Source organism: Delphinapterus leucas, chromosome 7, assembly GCF_059928025.1.
Source record: "Delphinapterus leucas isolate spDelLeu-1000000601 "Yukka" chromosome 7, BTC_Dleu_Yukka2, whole genome shotgun sequence".
Lineage (NCBI taxonomy): Eukaryota > Metazoa > Chordata > Mammalia > Artiodactyla > Monodontidae > Delphinapterus > Delphinapterus leucas.
This window is the reverse complement of record NC_143135.1, coordinates 10,998,048-11,021,954: the sequence shown is the minus strand read 5'-3', so window position 1 is coordinate 11,021,954 and position 23,907 is coordinate 10,998,048. Positions and strand designations below refer to the sequence as shown.

At 44.7% G+C, this 23,907-nt stretch overlaps 1 protein-coding gene across 3 annotated transcripts in view; it reads right to left on the bottom strand.

Annotated features, from left to right (window-relative positions):
* Positions 1 to 3,607: 3,607 nt before the first annotated feature.
* Positions 3,608 to 23,907, bottom strand: part of OSBP (oxysterol binding protein) — a 33,817-nt gene continuing 13,517 nt past the window's right edge. For all 3 annotated transcript variants that reach the window (XM_022591901.3, XM_089914761.1, XM_089914759.1), the window contains exons 4-14: positions 22,915 to 23,113; positions 22,557 to 22,659; positions 22,178 to 22,232; positions 21,851 to 21,982; positions 16,980 to 17,225; positions 16,577 to 16,697; positions 9,440 to 9,543; positions 8,000 to 8,095; positions 7,068 to 7,249; positions 6,062 to 6,282; positions 3,608 to 5,959 (exon numbers count right to left, since the gene is read on the bottom strand). In XM_022591901.3, coding sequence (XP_022447609.1) covers positions 5,817 to 5,959; positions 6,062 to 6,282; positions 7,068 to 7,249; positions 8,000 to 8,095; positions 9,440 to 9,543; positions 16,577 to 16,697; positions 16,980 to 17,225; positions 21,851 to 21,982; positions 22,178 to 22,232; positions 22,557 to 22,659; positions 22,915 to 23,113 — 1,602 coding nt within the window. In that variant the 3' untranslated portion in view covers positions 3,608 to 5,816. The remainder of the gene's footprint in view (positions 5,960 to 6,061; positions 6,283 to 7,067; positions 7,250 to 7,999; positions 8,096 to 9,439; positions 9,544 to 16,576; positions 16,698 to 16,979; positions 17,226 to 21,850; positions 21,983 to 22,177; positions 22,233 to 22,556; positions 22,660 to 22,914; positions 23,114 to 23,907) is intronic.

The following is a 23,907-nucleotide window of genomic DNA, read 5'->3' as shown; positions in this document are numbered from 1 at the left end:
AACGGGAGAGGCCACAGCAGTGAGAGACCCGCGTGCTGCAAAAAAGAAAAAAAGTTAAAAATAAATCATGGACTTTTTTTTTTCATGTCAGCTATGTATGTAGACCTATTTCATTCTTTTTAACCCATGCACAATATCGGATTGTATGGATATAACACAATCCATGTAATCAAATACCTAATGATGGACATTTTGACTTTTTTCCCCTAGGTTTCATTATTAAAAACAATACTGCAATGACTATCCTTTTGTATTTGTTTTTCTTGTGAGAAGGCAGATTTCGCAAGGCCAAAATACATGAACATTTTGAATTTTTCAGATATTGTCAAAGTGGTCTCAAGAAGTGTATGCAAGAGGACAGACAGGAAGGCCATTTGTAAAGATTTCAAATGTCAATTTTCAATGTTACCTCCTGATGAAGTATACATAGAGTCATTGTATCTGTATGTTAAAAGCATTGATTTGCTAAACCTATTTAAAGTATACCTCAATTTTTGTAATCTCATCTTGACGTTTAAAAAATTTGAAACATACAGACATTGTCAAAATGTGGAATTGGCTCAGACCTCTCAAACTCTGAGAAGCGAGCTGTGGTTTAATAATATCCCCTAATATGCTGATTTATCCCACTTCCTCCTCTCATTTCATAATTTTGTGACCCTTGCGTTTATATACATATAGATAAAATTGCACTAGCCCTAACCCTAAGTGAATCAGAATCTCTGCAGATGGCGCTCAGGATTATATATTTTTTAATTTGCAGGTGATTTTAATGTGCAGCCTCTCTCAGCACCTCATTCCTCAGTTCTCACAAAAATGTAGCCATTACATTTGGACCCATGTTTTAAGTCGCTTACTCAACCTCTCCACAGGCTCCTCCAACTCAGAATGCCCCCAAATGAACCCATCTTTCCCTCTAGACTTGTTTAGCTTGCTACCACCTTCCTTCTAAGTTTCCTGAGCAAGAAAAATACAAGTTCCTCCCTCCCTCCCTCCCTCTGCTCTCCACCAATAACCATACTCAAGTGCTGTTCATTCCAGTCAATACTGGAATCCCTGCACTTCTCTTCATTCTCACAACTTCTCCAATCTCTTAATTGATCTGACTACCTGTCAATCATTTTCCACACTGGAACCCATCACCCTGCTTACAAATCTTTCACTGGCTCCCTTGCTGAAAACGAAAACCAAGGTTTCTTTATGTGGTATATGAAGACTTCCATGACTTGGGCCTTACCTCTCTCCATCACTGTATCAGTGCCCGCTCCTTGACCTTAAACTCCAGCCATTCATACAGCCATCCAAAAGCAGGATGCTTTCCTCGACTTTGCTCTCCATCTTTATCCATGCAGCATCTTACAGGGTGCCGTTTCCCTAACCCCTATTAAACCTGCAACTCTCAACTCAGATACATTCTCCTAGTTGTATTAAATAGAAGGCTTCCCTGACATGTCTTTATCCCCTCCCCCCCCACTCTCTATAGGCTTGTTGCCCCTCTACAGTGCTTTCATGCCATTTATCAAACTAGAGTGTAATTGCCCGTTTATCTGAGCTCTTTCTTGCCATTTGTATCTCTAATGTTATGTTATGTAACAAGCTGGAAGTCAATGTTGAATGAATGAACGAATGGAGACATTCCTAGCCATACCTCTCTCAGGGCCGACTGGTTGTTTACTAACTTCTTAAATCACCTGGTCAAACTCAGGTGTGACCTCTGCAAGGCTACTTACAGAAGATTCTGAGCTCCTTAGTTCTTGCCTTTAAAGATGCCTCATCTGACCAGCTTGCTTCCTTCCCCTGGGGGATCACTGTGAACCCCAAAAGGAGCGCTCGACTTGAAAAGACAGAAGGGAGGAAAGGCTGAGAACATAACCAGGTTATTTTATGAGCTTCAGAAGGGAAAGCCAGGGAAGGCTTGAGGGATGCTTCCCACAGGGCAGGGCACAGTACTGGGCAAAAGCTTTATAAACTTTTAGATGCAAGCTCTAAATTTTGATAATCTTAGGGTTTCACAAGGTATATACCTTATAGTGAATAAATTCTGGACTTTTCTACACTTCCTTTTAGGACTATACTATAGGTTGATTTTCACTTATCTTGCAGAAAGTGGAGCAGACCTTTGAAATGTATAGGTTTAACATTTTTGTGGGACTTCAGAGGTCCCTGACAGGTGTAATTTTGAATCATGAGTAAGCTACACTCCGCGGGATCCACATCCCAACCCATCATGTCACAGGAGCCCATTAAAGGACTAAAGGAGGGATTATTCAAATGTTTCAGGTACATTGGACTGACCCTATTGGAGGAAATTACATACCTTACGGTATTCAAAATTGCAGGATGCAGCTCTCACAAGCGTCAAGGGTCGACTACCATGGTTTTTAGCTTGCCAGAAAAAAAAAACGTTGCCAATACTTAACATCAAGGCTAAGTGGCCTTCCCAAGAACCAGGCTAGAAAAGACGACCCCTGACAACATAGCTGATTTTGTGGGCATGAGAGCCTTGAGAAACCAAGGAGCCAGGAGGCTGAACTTCAAGAATGCTCCTTCTGGGACATCCCTGGCGGTCCAGTGATTAAGACTTCATGCTTCCAATTCCGGGGACGTGGGTTCAATCCCTGGTCGGGGACCTAAGATCCCGCATGCCACACGGCATGGCCAAAAAAAAAGAATGCTCCAATGCGCCTTCCTTCACGTGGGACTCCCAAAATAGTATTATCGACGTTAAGAAGCTTCTGGAAACAGAGATACGCATTTCTGCACGATGTATAATCCAGGAGGAAATGACTTAACTACCAGCCGCCTTCCAACCCAGTTTCTCACAGAGCACAAGTTTGTAAAGGTCACAAACTCTGGGGTTAAACCAACCCAGCTTTGAATTCCAGTACTGTGACTAACCAATCAGCTATGTGACCTTGAGTAAATTTATTTTTTGAGCGCCTTTCCTCATATTCAACGTGACAATTGAAAAATATACTTCTTGAAATTGTTTAAGCGGAAGCCTGGCAATGCTGAGAGCTCCAGTCTCAGCACTGTGGACGCAGGGCAGGAATTGGCGCTCACCCTCATCGGAGGCCTCTCCATGCTCCTTCGATCACTGTGGCCACCTTCTCCCCTCCCTGAACTGTGTGCAGAGAAAAACTGAACAAGCATTTTCACTGTCCTTTACTTCTCTCCAAAGGTCTTCAAATCAATACTCAATTGCTTATGTTTCAAAATATAGAATTTGAATCCTTACACGGAACAGCTAACTAAGATCCTGAAAATCTAAATGGACAAGAGAGATGAAATTCAAGAACTTTTATTTTTTGAGGTGAAACAGGCCCAGTATCAAAAACACTAGAAACCGTTCCCCTATGGCAAGGTGGGACCCTGACAGTGACATGGCACTGAAGCACCGGGGGCTGTTAAAACTACTCATGTGGTCATTAGGTCCTCTGGAATGTTGTTGAATAGTCGAAACATCTGGAAATCCGCGCCCAGTTTTTCTTTCCATCTCCCATGAAGATCAAGTTCCCAGACTGCCAAGAACAAATCACCCAGGGGCCACTTCTCCACCTCTTCCCACTGCCTCCTCCTTAAGTAGAAGTGAATCAGACAAACAATATGACTTTTTAAAAATTATTTAATTTAGTAGTTTTCTTGGAAAAAAAACAATAAGGCAAAAAAACCGAAAATATATATAGTTTTGTTTTGTTTTCATGTGACTTTATTTCACCTGAAGGACTCGACGCCTCTTCCATTAGCAGGAACCTCACTGGGGATCAGGCTGGAAACGTAGTGCAGACAACGGGGAGGGGGGGCGGGAGACAGAGCAGGGAAGTTCCGTCTGTTTGGAGAGTTCCCGCTGTCTAAAGCTCCGCCCCCCACCCCAGTTACATCAACGCTTTTATGGGCCTCCTTGAAAGAAGCAGCCCTGGAATAATCCCTTGCTTACGCTGGGATCGAGTTGAGTTCGCAGGAGGACCTTCCCCAGGAGGTGTCCCTCTCTCAAGTTCATCACAGCTAGGAAGGAAGGGATGGCGGGGAAGGAATAAGAGTGCTATTTACCCAGTATAGATCCAAGTTCCCTGCTGGGATGGCTTCCTCTGGAATGATTCTCCCCCCTAGGACCCACACTGGCTGAGGCTCGGCAGTTAAGGAACAGAAACAAAAAGCACTAACAAAAAGCATACAAGGAAGGCACCTCGATTTGTGATCCTCAACCAGGGGTGGGTGGCACGGCGGGGTTAGATTTCTGAACAAGACAACTTAAACAAATACAGAACAAAAAAATGAAGGAAACCAGGGCCCAGCAGGAGCAGTTCTCTTCCCCACCCCACGTGACGGTGCTTTTAGCCCCGATTCCTAGGAAGAAGGCTCTTTTGGGGATCAGCTCTGTGTGCTGAGATTTGGACAGAGGCAGGCTCAAACTGGAAATTACCCTCCTGACTTTCTACCCATACTCTTCCTAGTAAGAGAAGGAAAAAAGGTAGGAAAGAGGTTAGGATTTCATTTTCAAGAGTCAGGTAATTAGAAGAGCAGAGTTTAGACAGCAGTGGGCACCTCATGATACAAACCATGGACAAGGTCCCTGCTCAGTAACCGCTGGGCGGGATCCTGATCAGGTTTGGAATCTGTCTGCCCCTGAAAGAGGGAAAGTAGAGGCGGCTCCAATCCACATCAGTGTGTCCAAGAGAGAGTCCCAGGGAGACAAGTGATATCAAAAATCAAGATTCTTAATGGGAAGAAGGAAAATCAAACCAGAAAAGAATGAGATTTTTCTCTACATATATATACTATACAGATACTTAACGCACTATTCCAGAGGTGGCTCCAGTCCATGGGGCTTGAGAGATGGTGAAAACTTATTCCAGATACACTCCTTCTCTCAGATTCTGAAGTATATCAGAATGGGACAGGTAACGCTTTGCTCCACAGGGCACAAACCCGAAGCAGTACTGCGCGGAGGGAGAAGAGAGGAAAGGCAATGAAGGATGGGGGAGAGGAGGAGCGGGGAAAGCAAGGGTGGCCAGCAGTGTTCTTCCATCCTGCCTCATGTTCTCAGAAGTTCTCCGCCTGAGCAAGTCCGTAAAACCCCTTTGTGAGGATAACGCAACCCTCCTACCGACCACCCAAGTGGTCCCGGGTGCTGTCAAAGAAGATGGAGAACAGCAGCAGGGTGTTTCACGCGAGTGAAGATCGAAACTTCCAAGAATTTAACTCTGAACGTCCCGGCCTTGCAAAACAGTCCCTCTCACAAGTGTTCCAGTGCCACGGTCTTCTCCGCATCGACACCCCGTTCAATTGACCCCATCTGTGAACACTTCATAACGTCACACCCAAGCTCCACCACGAGCATTCACGATGCCTCTGTCGGTTAAGTCTTACGTGGTGTTTCTTTTTAAAGGGAACCTCTAAAATCAGCTCTCGCTCTGAACTGCACCGGAACGCCCCCGCGTCATCCTCTTTCGCAGGTCCTGGCTGGGCAGGCTCTGTAAGGGGAGGGTGAGGGACAGCATCTCAAACCGGGGCCGAGGGAGAGGAAAGGGTCAAGAGCACGTGACTCTGCAGAAGCGGGACGACACTAACACGCAGCCAGGACGCCTCTCCCTCACACACACAGGATCCAGAATGTCGATTTCAGTTTCAATCAGCTAAGGCAACCAGCCAATCACCACCAACGGTGTCTGCTTCTGGTGATTGATTTGGAAAAAATGATTGGTTAAGACAGACAAACTTGAGGAAAGCTCTCCGTAAGAGTCACAACTGCCAGCTTTCCCGCGCATCCTCTGTCCTCTTCTCCTTTGGATCCTCCTCCTTCTGTCACGGCCGGTTCAGAAAATGTCCGGGCATGAGCTCCAGTCCTGTTTCTCTTTACACTCCCAGTATCCTCCCCTATAAATATGGGTTAACTCCTTGGTAACAGGGTCCTTCTTCCGCTCGAACCACAGTGCCTTGTAGGGATCGTAGGGCGTGCCTAAAAGGGAAAGAGGGTGAAGAAAAACACAATCAGAGCCGAAAACACATGGGCATTTGCCACGCGTCGGGACTGGGAAACAGAGTAGAAGGCGTCCACTACCATCCTCCGTGGCTTTCATAGCTTCGGCTTCTCTCTTCTTTCTGGAAAGTCTCTGTTTTTCCTCCAGGCGCTGCTTCTCGGCATTTGCTTCATCCCAGCGCCCATTCTCCATCAGTCTCTGGTCGGGCCGTAATCGGCTGTCTGTGGGGGCAGTGCCAGCTTCCCAGGCATTGAGAGTTAGAGCCAGCTCTGAGAAGTAGTACATGTTTTCTGCATTCTTCCTAAAAGTAAAGGGTGAGAAAGAGGAAGGGTAATGCCAGAGCTGAGACCCTTGTTAGTTAAAGAGCACCAGCTAAGTTCACTACAAGGGCTACATCACCCTGGCTGTGCTACAGATGGAAAGACTCCAGGACCAACCACATCAGGTTCACCTAATTAAGAGACCCGACTGGACCATTCCCCATCCCCTCCCCAGGATCACTCAACTGGATAGTTTTCTGGGCCTGTGCTATGCTCAGGTGAAATTAGGAAGGATGAAACATTCTACTAAATAAAACTTCTTTCTTCCTGTTTCCTTCGCTTTCTTTTTAACCTCCTTCTGGGATAACCTTGGCTATTACTGAGGACTGAACATATTAAATAATGACAGGAGACAAATGGCCTCCACCTTAATTTCTTTCCAAAGTCCTGCACATTATCTCAGGGACCTTTATACTGCTGCTAGGCCTTTGGGCCACAGGTGGTGAGCATCTTTCTCCTCTAGCCACTTCTGAATAGTTCTACTCTAAATTATAGAAAAACATCCTTCGGAATCACAATCCAAAGGACCTTTAGGAAACACCAAATGTTTTTGGCAGACGTGGTTTGAGTAGTTTGAACTTTCCTGGGACAAGGCACGCTACAACCCAACCACACGGGGACCACCTTCTGGTCATATCTCCAGGTTCCGATGTCCCGTGCTCAGTCCCCTCACAGAATTAAGTGGGAAGGAAGGCAGAAATGCCGCAACACTGCTCCAAGGCTGAGGTCACAGCAGGACCCGGGCGGGGCTCACACTGATACTCACGGTAAAGGATTCCGCTTCCACAGCATGACCCTGCTTTCCTCTGCTTCGTGGCCTCGCTGCCGAGTGTCACCCCCATTTTCCCCGATGACTGGCTGTACTTTGAAACACTCCATTTTCTCATCCCACGTCCCCAGAAGGGCAAAGTGAACTTTTCCTGATGGATCTGTCACTTCCCCTGTCACCTACAAAGAGGGAGAGCAGGGCTCTGGAGTACGGCATTCGCTGTGTTAGCTTACCTGACTACTCTGGAAACCGAAGTCCTAGGGTAAATACTGGTTAAATCCTGTCATGACAAACTCCACGGAACCATTCAAATTATTTTGTTATGTTTTCTTGAGCTGCTTAAAATAACTGAGTCATGAGTTGGAGGATTCATTACCATTTTGTTGTACAGATTTTTGTTGTAATGATATATGTAGGAAAAGGATCTGACTGTACTCAGAATTATGTTATATTCTTCTCTCCGGAAAGCGGAGAGAGCCACAAACAGATTTCTTCACTCTCCCATCAAAACTCACAGCACAGTTCCACTGCGGTGGTACCAGAACTCTCACTCAGACTTCAAAGTACCCATGCCTTCTTCTGGTAACCCTTTCCTTCATCCTTCCTCGGTGTTGCCCATTTTCAAATCTCATTGCCCTTTTCATTTCTGGCCACGCCTGCACAGCTTGCAGAATCTTAGTTCCCCAACCAGGGATCGAACCGGGGCCCACGGCAGTGAAAGCACCCTAACCACTGGACCGCCAGGAAATGCCAATCCCTCATTGCTCTTGACTTTTATTCTCTAACTTGTTGTCTTTTGCTGACTTTCTCCTTTATCTCTCCTTTTTTTTGAACACACACAATCCACCCACCTACACCAGCTCCAAAGGAACAGACTTTCTATGGGATACACACTAAGTGAAAAACATTTTAATTTCAACTTCTCTTACCTTTCTTGCTACATCCCGAGAGAAGTAGCTGTAAGGAACAAATTTAAGATTGCACTTGTCTCCTGTCTTGTGATTCACAATATCAATTTCACCAGACTATAAAAAGAAAAGAATCATGGATTGGTTTTATTAAGAATGGATGACTTGAATACATGCTAAGCCTCATGCATCATAATTCTTTTCAATCTTACATTCTAGCTTTCCTGTACCTAAGATTCAGGTCTTAGCCAACCTTGAGATGCTGTGGAATCCCTTTGTAATCTTGGTATGCCAGGTTGGAATCAAGGCCAAATGACCTTTTTTTAAAAAACTGTGTCACATGTTCAGTGGCATAATTCGACCTTCAGCACACACACTGATGATATTCACATAATAATTTACCTTCCCAAACCAATCCTCCACTCGTACCCTTCATGAACTCTGTGCTTAAAGTATTCTACTCACGGTTTCAACCCTACATATCGTGGGCCTTTCTACACTTCATTCATTGCATTTTCTCCTCCTTTCTATCTTGCAAATCCCAAAAAGCTCTTTAAGACTCAGCTTCATGCCCACATCTACCGTGAAGCCTTTCCTGACTGCTCAGACAGAATTCCCTCTCTTTTCTGAATTTACTGCAACCACTGTCTTAAGAGCAAATTGACAATGAATTAGATAGTTTGACTGTTTGTTTATTTATGGCTACGTTGGGTCTTCATTGCTAAGTGCGGGCTTTCTCAAGTTGTGGCAAGCGGGCTTCTCATTGCAGTGGCATCTCTTGCTGCAGAGCACGGGCTCTAGGCACGCGGGCTTCGGTAATTGTGGCACACAGGCTCAGTAGTTGTGGCTCGAGGGCTCTAGGCTCAGTAGTTATGGCGCACGGGCTTAGCTAATCCGCGGCATGTGGGATCTTCCTGGACCAGGGCTCGAACCCGTGTCCCCTGCATCAGCAGGTGGATTCTTAAGCCCTGTGCCACCAGGGAAGCCCCTAGATAGTATTTTAGTACAGCTCTTACACTAGTCTATTTTGGCAAATACTTTTCATCCTACACATATCTGTCATATATCTCCAATGATAAAATAACTCTTGGCAGGACAATGCCTCATATGACTTTGTATTCCCAAGACCTAGCACTCAGCTTGGCAACAAATGTTTGATGAATAATGAAAGGATGAAGGATGGGAGCCATGTTTATTATTTTCTTGTATTCTTCATAGTACCTAACACAGCCCTAGTAGAGTAGTCACTGAATGAATGTTGTAACTTGGTCATTTATAGGTAATAGTTTGTGGTATAGAAACTCGGGGAGTTTGGGGGTGGGATTACTGCCTGAGAGAAATTCCTTAGGCAAAACTGATAAACCAGTAACAGCAGTCTGGGGCCAGTTCACACGTCCTAAATACTACAAAGATGGACGTATTCTTCTGAACTTCAGAAGCATGCTGAGTCCCTTTACTCACCTGATCGATCCACAGTTTGCCCACAATAATGTTGTGCACTGTCGTGGTAACTTTCTTCCAAGTGTAGTGGTGCCCAGTTGCGTGGAAGATACAGTGGATGCTACCTAGAAGCAGAGAGTGGTACACAAATTAAGCCAAATATTAGAAAAACAGCACCATGCTGGCTAGAAATAATGATGGATTGATTTGATTTTATCAATATTTCTTACTTTTAAAAAGAAAACAATAAGTCAAAAAGGACTTATAACCTTTATAAATGTTGGAAGCACTGACTGAATTTTTCACGTGATTTTAAAATTTATGAATAAAATATAACTAATGAGGACAAACACTGACAGCTGATACAGCTTAGCTGGGAAGTAATATTCTGCAGATGTAGAAATAAAGATGAAAGCAAAACCCCCAATCTTTTCACTAACTGTACCTGCCATACTAGCTGCAAAATTCACAGGAACAGGTCACATCTGCCCCAACATGAAAAAATAAAGCAGCATATGGAAAAGAGCACACACTGGTGCTCAGTACTGGGGACAAGCCCTGTTGTGAGTAACTAGCTGTGTGACTTTAAGCAAACCACTTGTCTACCTATGGGCCTTAATAGTGAAAAAAAAAAAAAAAAGGGGGGGGGAGTAGTGGATAGAGCAGGGGCACCAGCTCCAACACTCACTCGATGTGTGAGCACGTGTTGCATAATAAAGAATTTGTCTGGTCTTTGTCCAACCTCTAAACCCTTGCAATTTCCCAAGTGACAGTAGTGTCTTTGTTACTCATGAGGGCCCTGGTGATATATGCCAATGAGGTGCCTCAGGTGGGCCCCTAGATAGCTTATGCCAACAAGATGACTTAGGACGAGGGTGGGCCAGAAAGACCAACCATGTCATTAGAGAGCAGCGGCTGCGGGTCACCTGATATGGGCTAGATCTGGCCTCCTGACCTCCTGGGAATGGTATTTCCTTCCTTCCAGGGAGGGAAGGAGGCCGGGATATTGAGTTCAGTCACGTGGCCAAGGATTTGATCAACTGTGCCCACATGATGAAACCCCAATAAAATCTCTGGACAAGGAAGCCTGGTGGAGCTTCTAGGATGTTAAACACATCAATGTGCCAGGAAGGTGCTGGGCCCTGATTTCATGGCGAGAGGGCATGGAAACTCATGTCCAGGATCCTCCCACACCCCCTGCTATGTGTCTCTCCATGGGGCTGGTCCTGATTTGTACCCTTTATAGCACTCAGTACGTAAGGTCCTCTCCTGTTCCTATAATCTCAAATGAATACCAAGCCAAAATCAGTGGCTTCAACAGAGGTGAGTGGAGATTCAAAATAATCCAAAAATTTCAGAAGATATACACATTAAATAATACAGTTAATTCCAGTAACGGTATAACTCTGCACTCCCTCTGTAGCCACTAACGAAACGAACGCTAAACGTGGCTGAGGCGTGTCCTTCTTGTACAAAAAGCTTAAAGTAGCCCTGGTGGCCGCAGCAGCGGTCATGCTGACGAGGACAACACTGGTGACAACGACGCTGACAGGAGCAATGGCAACCCCGCTGAGGACACCTGCTGTGTACCGGACACTGTGCTAGGCTCTCCTCACTCATTTACGCTTCACAGCCATCTTCAAAAACATCTGCTCTGCCTAACTATGGCCTAAATCCCTTGTTCTTCACCACTGCAGTCTAAGCCACCAGCAGCTCTTGCCCAAACCTCTTTTCGGCCTCCCGGCTTCCACTCTGGCCCCCTTCAAGTCTCTAGTCAAAATGATCTGTTTAAAACATGTCATATCAACTTTCCACACCGTAAAATCTCTCCATTACTCCCCACTGTAGTTAGAATAAAACTCAACTCCTTTCACGGTGTACAAGACGCTACAAGAGCAGGCTCCCGCCTACCCTCTGGTCTCATCCACCGCGTCCCCCTCCTCACTCTGAACCAGCTGCTGTGGCCTTGCTGTTTCTCATGCGTGCTATGCTTGCTCCATCCCCAGGGCCCTTATCTTTGGGGTTCTCTCTGCCAGTCATCTTTTGGTTTTGTTTCTTTTTGTTCTCACGTCTCTGCTCAAATGTAACCTTTTCAGAGAAGTTCCTGACTCTGCTACAAGGGAACACACAACACTCTCCTTCCTCCATCATTAACCCCATCTCTGCTTACTCTATTTTCTTCACTGAACCACCACTATATAAAATCAAAGTACTTGTTTTACTTACTTTTGTGTCTACTTAAGAATGCAAGCTAAATGAGGGCAAAGGAGCTTTTGTTCACCATTATGTACCCAACTAGAAATAGTTACCAGCACATAGTGGTTGATACCTTAGCTGCAGGCTACATTTGTATCCTACTGCTGCTGATACCAGCTATGACAAACTTTGTGGCTTAAAATAACACAACTTGGGACTTCCCTGGTGGCGCAGTGGTTAAGAATCCGCCTGCCAATGCAGGGGACACGGGTTCGAGCCCTGGCCCAGGAAGATCCCACATGCCGTGGAGGAACTAAGGCCGTGCGCCACAACTACTGAGCCTGTGCTCTAGAGCCCGCGAGCCACAACTACTGAGCCCGCGTGCCACAAGTACTGAACCCTGTGTGCCTAGAGCCCGTGCTCCCCAGCAAGAGAAGCCACCGCATGAGAAGCCCTCGCACTGCAATGACGAGTAGCCCCCGCTCGCCGCAACTACAGAAAGCCTGCACGCAGCAATGAGGACCCAATGCAGCCCAAAACAAACAAATAATAAATAAATTTTTAAAAATAACACAACTTACTCTCTTACAGTTCTAGAAGTCAGAAGTCTAAAATCAAGGTGTCAGCAGGTGTGTGTTCCTTCTGAAGGCTCAAGGGGAAAATCCATTTTCTTGCTTTTTCCAGTTACTACAAGCCACCTGCATTCTTTGGTTTGTGGACCCTTCCTAGCATCACTCAAACCTCTTGCTTCTGTTGTCACTGACTCTGAACCTCCGGCCTCCCTCTTATAAATACCCTTGTTGATTACATTAGGCCCATAGAATAATCCAGGATTATCTCCCCATCTCCAGATCCTTAACCACATGTCCAAAGTTCCTTTCACTGTGTAAAGTGATAAATTCATAGGTTCCAGAGATTAGGATGTGGATATATTTGGGGGCAGGGGGGCATTATTCAACCTACCACATCCTCATTTTACCAAATGAAGACTCTGAGCTTAGAGAGGTCAAATAATTTTCCCAAGGTCACAGAGCTAGTGACAGCTAGGGCTGAAGTTCAAAATAAGAGCAGAAAATGTGTACAGTCCAATACAATAACCCTATATCCCAACCTGATGATGTACCTGTTGTTCTGCAGTGTCCCTTCCAGTTCACTGGGATAGTGGAAAAATAAAGAACACCCTATGACTACCTTCGTTTATATATTATTTGTGTGTTGAAAACTTGACAATTAGTTAAAGATCCCAAAACTGAGCCATTTAAAATGTATAAAGGGGAAGACAGCCACTTAGAGAATGGTAGAGTAAGAACTTCCATGTATCAGCTCCCCAGTAAAATCAACAAGAACACACTAACAAAAGTGATCAGAATCAACTTTTTCGTAACTCTGGAAATTAACCAAAGGCTTACAATACTCCAAGAAACATTTACTCAAGAAAAATGGCTGACTCTCAGTAAGCAAAATGAGCTTTGTGGCATTTTAACTTGCCCCGTTCCTATCCTTCTCTCCCCAGCTCAGCAGTAGCCTTGAAAACTGGTAGCCTCACAGTCATGGTAGCCGTGAAAACCAGCAAGCAGTCTAGCAAACACTGGAGGGAGTAGAACAGCGTGAAGCTCCCAAAGCCCAGCTCCAAAGTACTGTCATTAGCTGACCTATCTGGTGGCTCCCAGTAAACTCCCACTCACTGGGCTTATCTTTATTTGATCTGATTCCGCACCCGCTGGGGCAATTATCAAAACAATCCGTGGCAATTATTTAACACAACAGCTGCCACAGGTGGTGATAACAGTTGGAGCACCTGAAGAAATAACGGCCCCAAATTCCCCAGATTTGACGAAAAGCACTAATCTCCACTTCCGAGAAGTCCAGTGAATGCCAAGTGGATCAACTCAAAGAGCGCCACACTGAAACCGACCGTAATCAAACTAGAAAGACACAGACAAACAGAGGATCCGGAAAGCAGTGAGAGAGAAGTGATGCGTCACACACAAGTGATCCTCAGAAACCACGAAGGCCAGAAGGCAGTCGGATGACGCATTCAAAATGCTGAAAGAAAAAGACCATCAAACCCAGAGTTCTATGTCCAGCAAAATTATCCTTCATAAACAAGGAGAACTAAGACATTCCCAGAAAAACAAAAACCGAAAGAATTCCTGGCTAGCAGATCTGCTCTTCAAGAAATGCTAAAGGAAGTCCTTCAGGCTGAAATGAAAGGATACTAGGCAGTAACTTAAATCTACCTTAAGAAATTAAGAGACCAGTAAAGGTAACAGCAATTAAACTACATAAAAGACACCAGCATACATCTATTTTCTGCTTATAACTTTTTTCTCCGATATGACGTAAAAGACAACTACATAAAGCAACAGTTATAAAACAATGTTGATGGAATTACAATGTAGAAAAATAGTTTGCCTGAAAATAAAAGCACAAGGGAGGGAAAAGGTAATAGATCCATGTAAGTGCAAAGTCTTTATATCCTGTTGAAATTCAGCTGGTATTAATCTGAACTAGATTATTAGAAGGTGTTAATTTTAATACCCAGGATAACCATAAAAATACCTTTAAAAAATACCGTAAAAGAAATAACAAGGGAATTAAAATGGTAGACTAGAAAAATATCTATTTAACACAAAAGAAGGAACGAACGGCAGAGTAGAGGAGGAACAAAAAGGACATAAGATGTACAGAAACAAAATACCAAAACGGCAGATGTAAATCCTAACTAATCAGTAATTATAATAAATATAAATGGATTAACCACTCTAATCAAAAAGTAGAAATTGGAAAAATGGATAAAATATATAAGGAGGACTTTCTGACTAAAGTGCTGCTGGGGCAAATTCAAGGTGCATGGAGCCCAGCAGTGTCACTGACACAGAGATCAACAGGCTGAGTGGCTGTTTCATTCATCATATCAAATTGTGATTCTTCTTGGGTTAGAGAACTCCAATCCTCTATTTAAATGTATCTCTTTAAACTTGAAGCTACCACCCAATTCCAAAACGAGTGGATGAGCAAACTCATATTTACCCTCTACCGCAGTCTTCATAATTTTGCAAACTTCAATTGTATTTCCTAGAAGCATTCTTTTTTCCAGACTGCAAGAATTCTAACCTTTTCAGTCAATTTTACTGGAAGACTCAGACCACCTTCCACCACCGCAAGAAGCCATCCATCTCCCTGCTCACTCACGCCCCTGTCCAGCTGTCTTTCTCCAATGGCGCCTCTTGGCTTAGTGATTTACCCTCTGGGAGTTGACCGCCACTGAAAATGGATCGAACCCGTGTCCCCTGCATTAGCAGGCGGATTTCTTAACCACTGCACCACCTGGGAAGTCCCGCTACGTCAATTCTTGTTCAATCTCCCTACAAAGGCTGGGATCTTTGTTTGGTTCACTTGCATTTCCCGAGCACCTTAGAACCACACCTAGTACGTGGTAGGTATACTCAGTATCTAATAGATGGGGTGACTTAAGATAATATATCCTGATGAACCCTTAACAACCAAAGGAATGAAATCCTATCAAAGATTTTTTTAACTCTAAAAAATTAGATCTACCACTTATATCATGTTCCTATAGTTATTTACCCCTCAAAGAATTCTAGATTAGTCAAATTACAGAGAAAATGCACAGCACATCGCTGGTAATTTAGGTTTACTGCCATTTTTAAAATGTATATAAACTTCCTTAGAATTAAATACATATAACCCATCCCTTTGGCAATCCTCAGGGGGCCTCTGAAACCCTCCTGCATGGATGAAAGTTATACTGCAATATGACCACTGACACCCTAGTTCTGCAGATTAGGTGTGAACATCTCAGGTGTTTACTACTCTTAACCTAACACACTTCGGAAGCTATCAGCTTCAAAGACAGTTAAGCAATTAGAACCTTTTCAAAGGTTCTCAGTAAAGATCAAGACCAAAATCACTTAGTCTCCTTTTCATCTTGCATATTAACCATGAGGCAACAGAGTTAACATTTCAGTTTCTTGTCTTTTAATATGTTACGAACATCCCCGGATTTTTTTCTGGCTAATTTCTAGTTTGCACTGTACCTGCTACATTGTTTCTGAGAGAAAGGGGGATTTACTAAAGCAGAAGACTGTACTGCGATAACCCAGCACTGCAGCTCTGCCACATGAAAGACTAAAACCAGGACATGGAACGCCATGGAGAGCTCAGGAGTTACTACCAGCGCTGGCTCTAGGGAGCCACTTGCTTTCTCTCTACCTGCTTTGTGTTTCTTTTTCTGCAGACCAACGTTCACTCTTCAGTACACACGTGGCCAAATGTGGCTGGCTCTAGTTCAAAAGAGCATCAAGAATCTACTGCCCTTTCTGAATAATCTCACTTCCCCTAAAGTACGGACACACACACACTGCACACTAGGATTCCTACTCCCAGGCCTGACCTTTCTGATCTTGGTGCAAAATTAACTTGTAATCCAATAAGACCTTTTAAAATAAAGTTTCATTTTACCTGGAGTTCAGCTGTTACATAAATGACACCTAACCCCTCCGGTGGAGGAAGAGAGAGGGGAGAAAGGAGAGGAGGAGGAGGAGGGGCTACCCAGGAACCCTAACCTTTTGCAGTCACAGGAGTTCTGATCTATAGAGAGAAGCTGATTGCTAGGGAATTGGGGTAAACACCACCACCTAAAAGAATTTTTTAAATGCATGCTAAAATGTGTATTCTAAAATAGTACTTAAAGATGCATTAAATATAGCTAAGAAGACAAAGAACTTATGACCGGATGGGTCCTTAAAGAGTCTCACACACACCGCCCCCCCACCCAGCAGCTGAGAAGTTAAATGACCTGCACAAAGCTAGCTCGTAAGGTTCAGTGCCTGAATCAGACCTCCAGGTTCCTGGCTACTGAACCAGTTAACCGCCTCCATCCTGCCAGAAAAGCTTTCCTTCCTGGAGCACAAATTCTTACAAAGATGGTGGCCTTACCAAGCGGCATAATGGAGAGGTATTTGCCTCGAAACTTGCTGGTGATTTTGATTTCCTGACGCAACGTCCAGCCATTTTTGGACTCAGCGTGGTGTGCAGCCGCAGGGGGATGATGACTCACCTTGAAGAAATCAGTGGTTCAAATTAAAAGGAAGAAAGGAGAAAAAAAAGATACTGCCTATTAACTGGTGATAAACACCCCAAATTCACACTTGACATTTTTACACCCATAGCAGTAGATGAATACCAGGGCCTCCAGTGTTGGAAGTCCTGAAGGAAAAGAAGGCAGTTGGGGATGACGGGGTCTGGAATTTCTGCAAACGTTAACACCCAGGGGTATCAACCAAAGAAATCATCCCTTTCTTCAAAAAGGAAACGTGTCACAGTCCTGAGGCTCCTTTACCTGCTCACAGAGGGATCGGTACCCATTCTCCTCTAATCGGTCTAGCTCAAAGGTCTCCCCAAGGAGTGGGTTGAACGGCTTGCTGGTACGGAAGACAGTAGTGGAGTAGGAGGACACGGTGAAAGCTGCAACATAACAGAGCTGTTCTAGAGAGTTCTCACACTTTGCAGCTCGGTCTAACAGCTCGTGGTATTCCAGATCTTCAGTAAGGCGCTGAAGCATGGATAAGGGCTCATTAAAGTTTACCTGTCAGGAAAAGAGCAGATATAAAAACTTTGTCCGCACATCCAAATGAGACAATTTCTTTCTTTCTTTTTTTTTTCTTTTTGCAGTCGGAGGGAGACACATATCAAGATGTCAAGATGATAAAACAAATCACTGGGAAAAGAAGAGGCCTTTGCTCAGTAGAGCAACTCCAAGATCTAGCCTGAAAGCAGCCCATTCTCCTCGGCCAACTGTTCATGTCAATGAGTGGTGGAAATTCCATTTTCATTTATTTCACTAACTGGAAGCACTCCGAGATGGGAACCATGCCTCTTCTGCTTACCACTGCATATCCAAGAGCCACTGATGCCTGGCCCATGAGAAACTGTCATCAAATAGGTACTGAATGAATGAATAAAAGGGGAAATGGACTTCAGCACAAGTATACGCAGAGAAGAAGTTAGGTATTTAACATTTTTGAGGGAGGAAAGAAAGGGTAGTAAATTCTAAGTGCAGTCGTGTCCTGACTAGTGGAAAAAACATTAGTTAGCTTCCACTCCCAGGCTAGACCACTGCTGAGTCTCAGTTCAGGTCTACATCAGGCAAGGATTCTGCTTTCTTCTCTGAGGCTGGACAGTTGTGTTTCTGCAGCTGGAGTATTCATGATGGGGGCTAAGAGAGGGCTCTGAGAGCTTCTACCTTTCAAGTTTTGGAGCCAACTTAGGGCACTCAGCCACAGGATGAACCAAGTGTGTGTCTGCGTACCTCTGTCGGGCAGAAGATGTCCATTCGTGCCACAGATATTTATTGAGCCCTCGTGTGTGCCAGACCCTATACAACTCAGCGGGTATAGAGAAGTGAACAAAAGAGACATTGTCCCCTCATCCCCCAAAGAATGAGCTTCTAAGTTGACTGTCTGGAATTTATGATGACTTTACTACTTTAAAAACTTACTATAAAAAGAGGTTGGGTTCCCAGGCTAGTCCATAAAGCTTATTTAACCAGCAATACAGCTAAATAAGCCTGAATATCACTAGCCCGAGTTGAGTCCAAAGAAGAGAGGAAGGAAGAAAAAAATGGCCTTTGTATTGAATGGAGCTGACCTAAAGCAAAATTTCAGTTAATAAAACAAACAAAAACAACACTTTTATTTCCTACAGTCCTACCTCTTTTTATTTTTCTGCATTTTTATCCAACCTTCTACCCCCCAATCTCGGAGTCACATACTACCTTAATGCTTACTGCCCTCCCAATTATGAAACATCTTGTAATTTCCACTATAACAAACTTTGGAAACAAAGTATAAAGGAAAACATCTATTTGAAATACCATCACCCAAAGATAACCACTATTAATAGTTTCATATTTGTTTCTATGCATTTATACATTAAAAAAAAATACTAGAGCCTGCTTTTTCTGAGAAATATACTAAGCATTTCTCTGTGAAAATTTCCCAAGGGGGAAGTAGGATCTACCCTGCCTCAGCTAAAAACACTGTACCACACTCCAAAGCCATGCTGTCCGCACAGAGAAAAGCACTATGATAAGAAAAATGCACACCGAGGGGAAACGGCTGGACAGAACTCAAATCCTCAAGTGTCTTTTTAAAAGACGGTACTTATTAACTATGCCAACAAAATCTCTCCGTGGCAGAACTGCAGGCAACATGCAGTAACATTTCCATACATTTCGAGGAAAATGAGACAGGTGATGTGCTCCGCTGGTGGCTACAGGACAGATGAGCACCACCTGGGCCTAGAATCAGTATATCCTTACTTAGCCCATCACCGCTTATCACACACACACAGCCCTGCCCCCCAACAGCTGTTCCAGGAACCACAGTTTCTCTGAAAGGGCCAAGCTTTTTATACTGGTCATTTTATCCCTCAGAGGGCTAACAGGGAAACAAACAAATCTGAGAATTTACAGTGGAAAGAAGCAGGGCGTTAGTTATATGGCTGATGGAGAGCTGCGCAGCATAACATGACAGCCTGGAGATTAGCAGCGGCAGGAAGCCGTAACTGCTGACAGGCAGGAGGAACAAAGAGCAGTGGTGGTATTACCGCAGCGCAGAGGCCAGAGGCGTGCGCAGAAGCTCAGGGGGGCCTGTCCAGTGGAAACTAGAGCCACACAGCTGCTGCCAGAGCATTGCCCAAGAGAATGTAGCCAGGGCGGGGAGTGCCCTGGGACTTCTCCCATCCTCCCGCTCCAAACTCCTTCTGGTGCCTTGCACTGGTGGAGCCCAGCCAGAGTCAGCCGGCATGGAAGCCTGAGAAACACAGCCTGGAGGGATCAGCTTTCCTGTGACACAGCACAGAGCAGCGCAGGGGTGAGGACCAGATCCACAGGCCAACAGGTACCGGACTGCACATTCCTTGTAACGATGTCAACAAGGAAATAATGGTAAAGTAGGACAGAGAGGTCACCTGGACTCAGAACCTATCTCTAAGCAGGAACTGCATTTCTGAGGCTGCAATGACTTGCCTTTCCAGCCTACCTCTCCACCACTTCCTTCAAGGCACTAGGCAAAGAAGCGGGGCTTCTTTTCAGGCCCCTAGTCAACCACTTATTTTATGCTTCTCCAGTGTGCTTACTCATGGCCATTTCCTGTCTGGAGGTCAACATTTTTCTAACAGAAATCCTATGCACTTACATACAAATCTATTTTTTTTCCAAGACTCAGTTAACTAATTACTTTAACATTTGCTGAATGATATGTATGTGCCAGGCACTGGCTAAGCATCAAGGATATAAAGACCAGTCTCTGCCCGTGAAGAACAGTCTATGGAGAGAAAGAAACCACTCACTGGTCCATCAGCCCCAAGAGGCTAGGAGAATGCTGTCTGTATGCCGTGCAACCGGCTATGGGCAGAGCCTGCAGCCATTCCCCACTCTCCATTCTTCCCTTCTTCTACAAGTAGTTGAATCCCCAATTTTTAACTAGGTCATGCCACCAAGAACAGAAGTCTTCATTTCTAGTCTCCTCTCCAGCTAGCTGAGGCCATATAACTAAGTTCTGGCCAAAGAGATTGAAGGCAAAATGGTTCATGATATTTCCAGGAAGCACCCTTAAAAGGCAGGACATGCCCTTCTCCTCTTTCCCTCTTCCTGCTGACTGGAATGCGATCCTGACGGCCCGAGTTGGAGCAGCCACTTAACACCTGGGAATTGAGGCCACAGGCAGCAGAACAACAGGACAGAAAGGAGCCTGGTCATGACAGTGTGGAGTATCGTACCAGCCCTGGACCACCTACTTCTGGACTTTAACGTGATAATGAGTTAAGCTAATATTTGTTGGCCAGCTTTTTCTGTGAAAGGTTATATAGTAAATATTTAGGCTTCAAGGGCCATACGGCCTCTGTCACACCTACTCAACACTGCTGTTCTAGGATGAAAGCAGCCACAGACAATCTGTAAATGAATGAGCATTTACTGTGTTCCAATAAACTTCACGGACACTGACATCTAAATTGTATATAATTTTCACATCACAAAATATTATCCTCCTTTTGATATTTTTCAACCATTTAAAAACATAAAAACTATGCTTAGCTTGTAGGCTATACAGATGGCAGCCAGATGTGGCCCCAGGGCCACAGTTTGCTGCCCCCTGGTCTAAACCAACATATTTTGGATTCTTTAAACTGAACCTATACCTGATACACTGATACAACCCCAGGCAGCTAGGCAGTCATTAAACTCTTGGGGAGTGAACCAGCAAGTTAAACCCACTGTCCAGAAATAAACAGTGGCACTTGTTGGAACACAGGGAAGAGACGGCTCACCCTGACCAGATGCACGGGTGAAGGTCTGCTGAAAGAGACGACACCACAGTCGAATCCTGAAAAAAAGGGTCTCAGCCAGGACAAAAGAAAAGTGGCATAGGTGGGTGGGAAGCTGATGAAAGTTTGGGCAGAAAGAGCAGTGTGTGCAAATGCCCTGAGGGGAGAAGAAAAAAGATGCCGGTGAGTCCCTGAAGGTAACTCCCAAAGACCAGAACACGGGCACATGTATGGGCGGAGCCTTGTCCTTGGTGAGGAAGTATCAAGCCCACTAAGGGATCGGGACTACTCTCAAAGCAGTAGGAGCTAGTAAAGGACTTTAAGCTAAGGAATGACATGATTACATTTGCAATATTGAAAAGATCCCTTTTGAAAACAGTGTGGACAGATTGGAGGAGGGCATGACAGGAGGCAGGGAGGTCAGTCCAAACACCTCCTTCACCAGGGAGATGGTCCACAGCTTCCTGGTTGGAATGAATTGGTTTTGCTTTGGTCTCCCCAAACCTTTGTATGCACAGTGCTTCCCATCATAGAAATGAATGTTTTCTACCTGTTTTCATGTCTGTCTCTCGAACTACATGCTTCTTGAAAACAGAAACGATGCTGAATTTTATCTTTGCAGGTCCTCAGCACATCTGGCATAGGAATTTGCTCAAAAGTAACTGTTACTGAACAAATGCATCTGACTCTAGGTGATCTGGAAACATACCAGATCCCTAGCGAAAATTAAAGCCGCTAGTTTTAAGGGATCGTTTATGACTGTAAGGGTAACAAGGACCATGCCACAAACTGCCACAGGAGTGGGTGGAGGCTGTCCCGGCCGCACTCCTCTGGCCGGGGCCTGCGAGGCCTTCCGGGCAGAGCCTGGCTGTGCAAGACCCTCACCGGCATGGGGATCTTGGAGAGTTCTTTTCCGATGCAGTTCTTCATGATGCTCCACAAATTGAGGCTATAGTTTGGCTTGTATGGTATCCTCGTTCTCTTTTCCTTCTTGGTCTCTTCCAGCTGATGCTTGTACTAAGCGCAAAAACAAGGCCATTCAATCACTCACAAAGAACAGAAAACCCAGTATTTATAAGCTTCCCTTCCCCCATGCTAAAAAACAAAAAACAAAAAAACCAGTACTTTCTGTTTCTCTTAGTGCTTTATAAGCAAATCCTTGGGAATGACACCCAAGTCTCCCAATCTTGGTAATTCCCAAATAAGAGTTACCTGTTCATCAAGGCTGATGTCACTGCTGGCTCCACTGATGTTGCTGCCAGTACGTCTACACAGATGGGAAGCGTATGAGAATTACCATAAAGATCAGAACTAGAGTTTGGTCCTCACCATGTCTTTACAAAGCAGAATGCTAAGGACACGGCACAAACTTATTGATGAGTGATCAAACGACGACACTTAGAAAGCAGTACGTATGAATAGACATCTCTGGAGAACTTGTTCATGTGAAAAAGCTGACAGTCTTCCACTTACGTAAGGAAAAGAGTCCATATCTTAGTAAACAACTATGACACTTCCACTGAAACATTTCTAACCTTTCCATGGCCAGATATGCTCATTTTGCGCGGGGTGGGAATCAAGAATGACTTACTTGTGGCCCAAATTTTCAGGCATGGTGATGATCTCAGGAGCATCAAAGAACTCATTCTCGTCATCCTCATCACTCACGTCTCCTTTGCCGGAGCAGCACTGACCTACAAGGAGGAAAGCCGCATTTGTTTCCTTGGGCTGCATTTACCAAAACCTGGCACAGCTGGAGCTTTCAAATATTAACCACAAACCTAGTAACAAATGGTAGAAAGCAATGGGGAAGTCAGAAGAATAAAGGGCTCGAATTCCATCTCACATGAGTCGCTGATTCTGGAGAATCTGGAGCTCTCTCTATCAGCTGCAGAAAAGCATGTGGCTGGGATCAGACAGGCCGTCCAAGAGCCAAGCCAGCAGCTCACCTTTGCCAGAAGCAGCGCCGCCAGGAGCGTTTGCCGGCAGCACCGTGGCTCCTCGGAAGGCTCTCTCCAGGTGATTGTGCTGCTTTGCCAGCTGCTCCAGGGTCTCTTCCAGGCGGATACGCTGGTCCCTTTCGTACTGCAGGGACTTCTGCCACTTTTTACTGTGGGTCTGGGCTAACACAAGGAAATCTCTGCAGGCCTGTATGGAGAAAGAGTCGATATAGGTCACCTCAACTCAGCTAGTCAGAGATTCCCCTCAGGCCTCTGTAAGCCCAGTAAGTAACCTTATTCTGGGAACCTGAACTAGCAAGTTACAATGAAAGGCCTTCCCTGTTATTCCACAGTATCAGGGACAGCCAGCTCCATGACACAGTCAAGGTCAACTCCAGAAAAAAATATTGAATGTGGTTGTCATAGTTCTTTCATATTTTCCTGGTCATGAGGACCAAACAACAAATGCCAAGTGAGCAACAAACCTAGACAAAGTATTTGTGCAACATCACAAAGGGCAGCTATGTGAACTGCTCCAAAGAAGAAACCTATTGACTAAAAGGTGAGGAAAAGCATGGGATAAGCATGTATTGCTTTCAATACATTCTCAACTAAACTCAAGTCACCTAAAACTGAGGAATTCAGACACTGAGAACAGAGAGTCTGCAGTGAATTAAACCAAATATGGGGAAATTTAATTGGTTTTTATTTTGGTCACTAAGATAATAACTGATCTTAAAAATTAGAAGCCTACCTGATGAATCGAAGAAGGAATCTAGAGACAAAACACAAACCTGACCATATTAGTCCCTTCACTGGCTCCCCATCGACATTAGGACCAAATCCTAACTACTGGTCATGGACATAAATGGCCCTTGTATCCTCCTGTCCAGGTAGCTGGACCCACCCCTGCACCCTGCCATGGAGCCACCCTGAACTGCTCACCCTTTCTCAGACATGCAGATTTCTTTCAGGCCTGCCCATCGGAGCACGTGCTATTTG